Source organism: Laccaria bicolor, genomic scaffold (genome assembly GCF_000143565.1).
Source record: "Laccaria bicolor S238N-H82 LACBIscaffold_2 genomic scaffold, whole genome shotgun sequence".
Taxonomy (NCBI): Eukaryota; Fungi; Basidiomycota; class Agaricomycetes; order Agaricales; family Hydnangiaceae; genus Laccaria; species Laccaria bicolor.
The window spans coordinates 1,830,147-1,839,866 of NW_001889873.1; the positions used below are offsets into that span (position 1 = coordinate 1,830,147).

General features: G+C 41.5%; 2 protein-coding genes across 2 annotated transcripts; one reads left to right on the plus strand and one right to left on the minus strand.

Moving 5' to 3' along the window:
- Positions 1 to 923: 923 nt before the first annotated feature.
- LACBIDRAFT_321941 (uncharacterized protein) lies at positions 924 to 3,204 on the plus strand (the record flags this gene model as incomplete). Its single annotated transcript, XM_001874657.1, has 5 exons — positions 924 to 1,260; positions 1,308 to 1,442; positions 1,496 to 2,542; positions 2,849 to 2,891; positions 3,126 to 3,204. The coding sequence occupies 5 exons, from the start codon at positions 924 to 926 to the stop codon at positions 3,202 to 3,204; spliced, it is 1,641 nt and encodes a 546-aa protein (XP_001874692.1).
- A 3,216-nt stretch (positions 3,205 to 6,420) lies between these two features.
- LACBIDRAFT_305648 (uncharacterized protein) lies at positions 6,421 to 7,466 on the minus strand (the record flags this gene model as incomplete). Its single annotated transcript, XM_001875235.1, has 3 exons — positions 6,421 to 6,912; positions 6,973 to 7,382; positions 7,460 to 7,466. 3 exons carry the CDS (start codon positions 7,464 to 7,466, stop codon positions 6,421 to 6,423), a joined length of 909 nt encoding a protein of 302 aa, XP_001875270.1.
- Between the last annotated feature and the right edge of the window lie 2,254 nt (positions 7,467 to 9,720).

Genomic DNA, 9,720 nt, shown 5'->3' on the forward strand with positions numbered 1-9,720 from the left:
TATATGTTGTAGAGGGAAATTACCTAGGAAACTTGTACAGGCACTGGAGATATGTCACACTAACTCGGATTGGTGAACATGGCAGATAGAAGGGGGTGTTGGTGAAAATAATGAGGGAAAGCTGCTGGGGATGCTAACTTGGATGAGTTTTAAATGGTGAACATGGCAGATAGAAGGGGGGTGTTGGTGAAAACAATGGGGGAAAGCTGCTGGGTGATGCTAACTTATATGAGTTCACATTAAGAGTGGACAACTTCCTTTGCCAACCCTCCTTTCTTCACCCTTCAATTCAACCTCAGTAGCTGTTATAGAATAGAACCATACATGGTTTGAAATGGACAAAACATTGGGTTGTGATCTGGATAAAGAAAAGAAAAGCAATGTGCAAAATATTGAGAAAGCTATACCAACAATACCAAGTTTTTTTCTTGAAACTGGGACCCCAGATACCCTGTGACACTGGTCGGATATGTTTGAGCCATGTGACAAGGCTAAAAGATTTTTCAGCAGTGTGACATGCTTAGAACATATCCGAGTGATGTCACACCACTGAAATATTTCTAGCCACTCTGGCACACCTCAAATATTTCTGGCCAGTTTGACTTGGCTCAAACATTTCTTACCAGTCTGACACACTTCAAATATTTCTTACCAGTCTGAACCCCTTCAAATATTTCTGACCACTTTCACTTGACTAGGATATTTTTGAACACAATTTATCTACCCAAAAATTTCTCGTCACAATATTAAAGGTCAAACATTTTCTACCCAATCCAATATTATATTTTCTCCCAAGGCAAGAAAAATAAATGGCCACACAACCTATTAGCCTGGATACATTCTTACATTTTACAAGGCTAATAGCTTGTTCAAGGTGGGTGACTGAAGTGGATGTCAAAGAGAAGGGCAAGCAGGATGTCGAAATGGCTGCAGTCGGGCATGATGTGGAGCATGCAATTGACGTGGACATGGAGGTTGGTCTGACAATGGGAAAGGGGAAGTCCGAGGGTGGTATCAACATAGAGATGGCCGAAGTCAAACATGAGGAAACCGAGGTCGGTGCCATTCCAAAAGCCGACAAAGACGTGGGCCAGGTGACTCCCACCATAATCATTGAGCCACCCACACCACACACATCGGCGATTTTCAAGAGCACTGAGACCGAGGTCGGTACCAACACTGACAAAGGAAAGGGCCGGGAGATTGGGCCGCCAGCCAGTGAGATGGAGTGGATCGTGCCTGAGTTAGCAATGCGGCCGGGTAAAAAATTCATGAAACTCGTTATTCTTTGCTGACTTCGTTTATAGAATTGGGCTTGGCTGTCAATTATATGCAACAAAGCTTTACACCCCCACCTGTTGAGCGCACGTCCTGGCCAGAAGGTTCGCGTTTGGTATCCCGTTCTCAGCAGGTTAGCCCACCAGATCCCAAGGAGGTTCATCGTAAGTTTCAAGTTGTTTTCTCATTTCCCATGATTCTCAACTTGAAAACTTAGTTGACATGGCGCTCTATCAGAAGAAGATTGACTTTAGGTCCTTGAGCCCCCCACCGAACTTCGACATGCAGACGATGCAGCAGGAGATCAGAAGACTTGCTCATGGCCAAGCCGACCTCCTGCAGAAACTCCGAGACCAACAAGCGCAAGTCAGCGTCATGGAGTCGTCTACCCCTACTATGCGAGAGTATTCGGCATTTGTGGTCCGAAAACAAGATATTGACGCAAGTGCCCTTCTCCCCCCGGCGGTTGACTCACCCATGACCCTGTCACAACGTCTTTTGGCGCTCGAAGAGATTACCCGGTGTATTCAAGATCAAGATTTGGCTAGCCGTCCTCTGTCGGAGAAAATTGCAAGTCTAGAGACCTCCATTTGGTTTCAGGAAGAAAAAATCACCGGAGCAACTCGCCGGATGGACTGTATTGAAGAGTCTGCCCACATGCGTTGGAAGGAAACACAAGAAGATTTGCAGTCCATCCGAAGTGATCACCAGAGACTGGAAGCCGAGGTGAGGGAAGCCGTCAAGACACTGGAGAACAAGTGGGAGACTACGCCAGCTGCGTTACAAGAGAGTCTCACCCGGGGCTTTGAGAAACTTGCAAGCCGCATCGAAACTGCCGAGCTAACGCTCCACAACCTCACCAAATCAGTCACTACTATTTCGGAGCTCAACCTGCGGCTCGGTGCTCACCAATCAAGTCTGGAATCGCTCATTATCCAGTTCCTCGGCAACAAGGAGAAGAAGCACACTGGCATCAATACCGATCGCTCAGTCTCACCCGACCGCGGTCAGAAAAGCCAGCAGGTACAAGTCTCCCCGACCCCGGGTGTCGTTCTGCCAAACCCAGTTTCAACCGATCACGCGCAAGTCTCTCCAACCCCGGCCGTCTTTCTGCCTCCAGCATCTGAGAGCCCAGCGGTCCTTCTGTTGGCGCCAAACCCAATTCCTCCAACCCGGGCAAGTTCGCCCGGTCCTTACATTGGGGGTAATAGGAAGTCACATCGGCTACAGAAACTCGAACCCACACTTCAAACCCCCGTACAGAGTAAGTCTTCTACTTGGTGAGGATTCAAAAATCTGACTGCCAGCAAGTTACAAACAATGATGTCCAAACTGTCCAAACTCCGTCTACTTAATAGTTAGTAGCATACATGTATATTTTTTGGACAATCTTCAATTTTTTTTTGGGCATATTTAATATGAAGTCCTGTGGTGGACAATAATGAAAGCAGTAAGGCCTCGGCTTCTTTCACGACCCAGTAAACTGTGACCGGCAGAGAAAAGTGGGGGGATCTTGGAGCAACTTTGTCCAATGGAGACCGGCATAGTAACAGCTTGGCGTTTATTTCAGGCAGCCGAGTGCGGTTGTTTGAGCCAGACCCGTTCCAACATGGGTATGTTTACAAGAAACATTGGTCGGTATAAACTTGGTAGGGATTTTGAACCGGGGGTGTGCATAATATATTTCACTGCCTTGTGAACGTCACCGTGCTCGGCTTCTTGGGAAGTCATGGACCCAGTAAACTGCATGACTGAATACTGGACCATGACCGGCAAAGAAAAGCCGAGGTAATGTTTGAGCAACTTGGCAAATAAAACCTGAGTGAAGACGAAACTCGGCCATATAGTGTCAACTGGATGGGACCAGGTTGGGCTGATCCATGCTGCATGGGATTCAAAGCTCTTCAGCAGACCCATGACACATGAGCCCATTCCATGAAGAGACGGGTTGACCCAGGATCCAAGGCATATTTAATTCATGGGGTACTAGCTGACTGACCATGTCACCGTGCTCGGCTTCTTGGTAGGTGATGGACCCGACCCAGTAAACTGCATGATGACCGGCAATGAAAAGCCGAGGTAAACTTGGCAAATAAAAATGAGACAGCTGTGGGCTGATCCACAATGCATGGGATTTAGAGCTCTTCAGCTGACCCATGACACATGTTGAGCCCAATCCATGAAGAGAACGGTTGACCCAGGATCCAAGGCATTTTTAGCTATGTCAATTCATGGGGTACACTTCTCAGCCGATGCACAGTACCAGTCCTAAGAGAGTCTTGATGGCCGGTCCACCTTTGATGGGGTCAACTGATCCATGGGCTCATCAGCAGGCACCATCAACTATGGTCTGTTTGTATGGTCGGGGGGCTCAGTATTAGTGGGGTAAGGTAACTAATACTTGTGCGAAGCATTTGGACTGGCCAAGATGACAATGAGCACACAGCAAAAGACAATGAGCACACAGCAAAAGAGAGGGTGACGTGGGAAGTTGAACTTGCACAGCCTTGGAGTGAAGAGCAAGAATTGATGATGTGTGTCTACCATGTACACAAGGATGCATTTGATGGCGACAGTGTTATGCACCAGGGGATGGGTGGCAAGTAGGGGAAGCATTCATCACGGTGTTCATTGTAGCTAAGACATCTGCCATCAACCACAAAATATTTGTCCTCTGGTCCATCAGGTTGCATGGTCTGGATCTTATGCGCAGATACATTGTAGGCATTACTATGACATGGAAGTTGACATAACCACATCATAACATGTAATAAGGATATGCATACCTAATAACTTGACGTGGATGGAAGAGATGCATATGAATCGGGTTTGGCGTTAGAGGGAGGGAAGGAAAGAATGGGGAGGCATTTATGTTAAATAAAGCCCTTGCACAGTTGATGGTAATTGAATCCATGTGCTTGGATCTTGGTGCTTAGCATGCGTGCAATGAAGAGGAAATGGTGGGATTGGAGAACCCAGTGAATTACTCCACAAGACGAACATGGTCGAAGTGTTTGGACTGGCCAAGACGACAACAGGTGCATAGAGATGGCATGGTGAAGCTGGCGTATTGCTCAATGAGACAATTGTGGTAGATACGTGGCACTTGAATCGTTTGGATTGGCCAAGACGATGATAAGTGTGCAAAGGAGACAGATAGTATGCAGTAGATATGTTGCACAAATCGTTTGGACTGGCCAAGACAAAGAAAGAGCACTCAGCAAAACACCAGAGTGCACCACAAAGAGAGGGTGCTGTGGCAAAGAGAAGGTGCCGTGGGAAGTTGAACTTGAAGAGCTAGATTTGATGACGCACGAACATTTCCTGATCATTTGATGGGGGGAAGTTTCGTGTGTCATCGGAATCTATGATGAATACTACCAAAGTTGCACAGCCTCAGTACAAATGCTTAAGATTCTATGATGCACGAACATTTCCCGATCATTTGATGGTGCAAAGTTTCATGCATCATCGGAATCTGTGATGCCAAGAGGACAAGAGATGAGAGATGAGATCTAAAACTTACCCCCTGAGATCTGCCCCCCCTGCATTTGTATATTGTGGCAAAGATTGTTTAAAAAGGAAATAGATCATGTCATCTACTTCAGAAATACATGCTATAGCTCAATTAGAGATTCTGTGCACCCTATAACATCCCAAAATCAACATTGAAATGACTCCCACTTATTTGTGAATATTTGTGACTGTTTAACCTGTATATCAATAGTCTTTTAAGTATCAGCATTGATCAGATGTAAAATTTATCATCTATTTTGTTTTTGCAACTGTTCATTTGTGTTTGTTTACCATAACATCACCATGACCACGGAAATGAGGAGTACCCATCACAAAAGAAATCATGTCATTTGGATCAAAACTCACTGAGTTATACATGAATCTGTATTTATTACCGAAAATGGTAACTGATCTGAGATCTACTATGACGAACGAAACTGTCCCCCATCAAGTGATCAGGAAATGTTCATGCGTCATCGCTTCTTGAGTTCCAAGCATTGCCTAAGGAAAAATGTGTAACTTTACCAAATCAAGTCCAATTCAGATGAAATAAAATGCAGAAAAAATGTAAAATTTCAGGGATCATACCTGTATACAATTCATCGAGATATATTATGTAATAAGGTCAAAGTCCAAATAAACATACTTTTTCAAAGAAGAATCTGAAGCTCACCAACATAAAATCTAAAATAAATGAAATAAAACACCAAGAAAAATACAGTTTGTTTTTATGTATATTATGTAATAAAAGCTATGTGCACAAATAGATATATGTTTGCACAAAATCAAGCTAATGCAAGCTTTTTCAAATGAAGAAGTAGCAATAAATTGGCACAAAAATTAGAAGAAAATGGCTGATGGTGCTCACTGTTGGTGACAACATTTGAAAACACTCTCAGGGTCTCTGGTAAATTTCCGTATATGGCACTCAGCATTTGTCCAACTGAAAAATAGCAATTAAATGGCAGAAAAAATTGAAAACAATTGAAGAATGGTGCTAACTGTTGATGTTGATGTTAGGACTGTTTCAAGGGTCCCAGGTGCATTTCCTTATATGGCAATTTATTCAACAATTGCCAGAAAATAACACAAAAATCAGAGAAAGTTGGAATATGGTGCTCATTGTTAGCAATGATGTTATGAGTCCTCTGAGTTTATAAAGACACTAGTTTGTTACTCTCTGATCTCAAGGATTTTTTCAGTACTTAAAAATGGCAATATAATAGTAGAAAAATCAGAAAGAAATTGAAGGAAGATGCTCACTGTTTGTGCAATACTGGGGAGCATGTTCAGGGTCCAGAAGAAATTCCATACATAATAATCTAGTTAAAAATAGCTATAAAGGACTGGAAAAATTTAGTGAAAAATGGAGCATAGTACTTATTGTCACTTTCAAGGTAGGGACTCTTTGTAAGGTCCAGTATTTTATATACATGGAAATATACAATTTGTCCAATAAAAAATAGCAATAATATATATATATAATGGGTATAGATCTGATGAGCTTTCAGGAGGTGGTCACATGACCAGTTTCCTAAATAATCAAAAATGTGAATGCTGTGGTGCTGCATTGTGGCTTCCTGAATATAAAAAGGACTCATATCTGCCATGCTTGCAATGGCCCTCTTACACAAGTAAATGGGAATCATATGAGCAACTGTAATTTACCGAATCCCAAAGAATCCCAACTGGAATGTCAGGTGTAGGTCCAAAGCTGGCTCTAATTTTCTTTGACTTTGGTTCATCAATATTTAGATCCTCTTCTGCCTTTCTTTTGAGTGTAGATGCAATTGCCTTTGATCCCTGTGTAGGAACAAAATAACCTGAGACATTTTTACTTTTCTTTTGTGATTGGATCTCAACCTCTTCAGTTGCATTGTGAGTGGTTGATTTTGTGGTGAGTGTCCATAAACTATCAGTGATCACCTGAAAAGTTTGCATTGGATACACTTCACTCCATCTAATTGGCCCCATCACGTTTTGTGGACAATACCCCTTCCCTTTGAGCTGTTGATACTGATGTAAAAGAGCATTACACAGTTGCCCATTGATTGATGCAGGTAATTGGCCATTGTATCTAAGGTTGGTAATGTCATCAAGAAGCTCAAGTTCTCTAAACTCTTGTCGAAGATAACCAGATGCACCACAGGTGATTTTTTATGGGTCAAATCCTTGTACAATTACAGTTCCTTCACATGTTGCACTTCTAGAAAGAGCAGTATAGTAAGATAGGTGGTTACGACAGCTATTTAAATCCACCACATTGAATGGACGAGTCTTTCCTTGTGATGCATAGTCTGTCATTGCAAAGTTAGGTAGCACAGATACCTGAGAACAGGATATAGTGAGAGTAACATCACTTGGACAGATACATTCAATAGACATGCTGTTCTTTACTAATGGAACTACATTTTCAGGCAATCCCTCAATCTTGATTGTCTTGGCAGGACGATCAAGCTTTACAAACAAAGTTTCAAGGATTTGTTGTCCACTTGGGCCCAACTTTGCATCCCATCCAACAACATGACCTTTTTGACCTTTTGTTATACATAATTCTGTTGCATCATTATTCTGTATTATTATGAGTCCTTACAAGTTTACGAGTAAGACTCATTCTTTATCAACTGAGGACTTAGGCAAATTTTTCATTCATTGATTCATTTACCTTTCATCACCGCAGGAACCTTTTCCCTTAAACAGAAGAGCAGCCATAAAATCAGGAAAAATGGTAAAAGAAATCAGCAAAAAATATGTAAAAATCGGAATATTGTTTAGTAAGGTGGGGAGGCTGTGTTCAGGGTTCAGGGTCAATATCTAAATATAGAAACCACCTAAAAGTTGCCAGAAAATCAGAAAAAAATACCCCAAAATTAAGAGTGATCTTCTCTGTTGCCATGGTGTTGAAGGGGCTGTGTCCAGTATTCAGGGTCCATATCCAAATATGGAAATAAAGACAACTATGTAAAAATATTGTCATATCATGCAATGTGACTATATCTTGAGACCAGCTTTCTTGCTCTTTGAGATATTCGTCAAAAATGCATGACAATTTCCAAAAAGTGTCCAATTTTTTCAGTATTTTGTGTTTTTCTCAATGAGGAATGGTCTGCATGACATTATTTATATATATCTATAAAGGTAAGGAAAGGGGCTACAATTGTTGTTTATGGAGCTCAGTGAGAGGCAGTGCTTCTGATACCGTGGGAATTTTAACCCAAAAAAGGAAATTCATCACAAATATATAGAGCATGCTATTATAGGTCACAAAATATAACTAACCATCCTCTTTCCTGAGATATATGCAGACAGGACTGTGGGAATATTTTACCATAAACAGAAAAATAGTTATAAAATTGGGAAAATTTGCTATAAAATCAAAAAAAAAATCAAAGAAAAATAAGAATAGCACACATTGTTGCTATGATATTGATGGCTAGGCTCAGAGCTCAGGGTCTATTTGCAAATATAGAACAAAACTCAGAAAATCATAAAGTGATTACATGACCAATTTCCTAATATTAAATTTAGAGTCCACAGAAAGGACTCATACATGCCATGCAAAGCACTGGCCCACACCCACAAGTAACTGGCATACCAATACACAGTGAAAGTTTTCTGGGAACATGATCAGAGGCCAAATGGCACAAGTTCCAAAGTAAATTTTGAAGCTTTGGACTGATAGTTTTGTATATAGCAGTTTTCTTAGGTCTTCCACGAGGCTTTTTACCAGTGACTGGATCACACTCAACCCCCAGTGTATCCACAGAGTAAAAGTCAGTGAGGGTTTGGCCAGTATCTGCAGCAAAACACACAGAACCCAATTCATTGATTCGATCTTTCTGGGAGTTCAAAGCAGTAATGATAGAGACATTTCTGAAACGTTTGTCAGCCAACTTTGGCTGATCAGGCCACCTTCCTGCAACACAGCTTCTTAAAATTTAATGTCATCAGCAGTACATGCTGCATATCTCATATTTTCTAGAGCTGTCCTTAGCTTGGCATCTTCCACTGATTGTGTATTTTGTCTTATATTTTTTCGTAGAATTACAACTGTAGTAACTTGGTGCCAAAGTGCTTTACCTATAGCAGATTGCTGCCCACGTTCTGACATGGAGGCATCCACTGATGTGCCAACATTCCCATTATAAAGGGCCTGGCCTAGTACTGGCATAAGTTGTGCAAAGTCTTCTGCAAAAATCATATTGATTCCACCAAAGGGTACATCCATATTGTTTCTTCCTTTTGCCAGTTGTGCACTTATTTTATATAGCTCATAACATGAGATCATGGACACTTCATCTAGAAATATATAGTCTACACCATCCAAACGAGATCTAACTTGTGCCATATTTGACTGCTCATTATGGCTTCTTCGGGAATCACTTTTTACACCTAAAGCTGAATGATATGTTGAGCCATTCAATAGAGCAGCAGCAGATCCAGTAGGTGCCAATATCATAATTCTATGTGCTTCATTACGTTTATCAAATAGAGCTATTAATGCTTTTATAACCTGAGATTTTCCTGTTCCACCCATACCTCCCAGATATATTTTAAGTTGCTCACTTTCTTTCATAGTTGCATGGTTGGCCACAATTCAGAATGCTCTTTCCTGCTCTTCATTCAAACTAAATGTTTGGGCAATGTCATCTATCATTTTCTGTTCTTCTTCTTTCTTGGCTTTGAATTTTTTGTCCAAGTAGCTGATATCATCTACAACCACTTCATTTTGTGATGTCCCATTTCTTTCTTTATCTGCTTTAGCTGCTGGAAGGTTCTTTGAATGTGTTTCAAGAAAGAGTTTCTTTAGCGACTGTACAAGAACATTCCACTGAGATCCAGTTCATTCTTCTTCTAGCTTGAAGTTTACATCCACTGGATCAATATTGCCAATGCATGGATCAAGCCATCCTGCATTTTGAACCC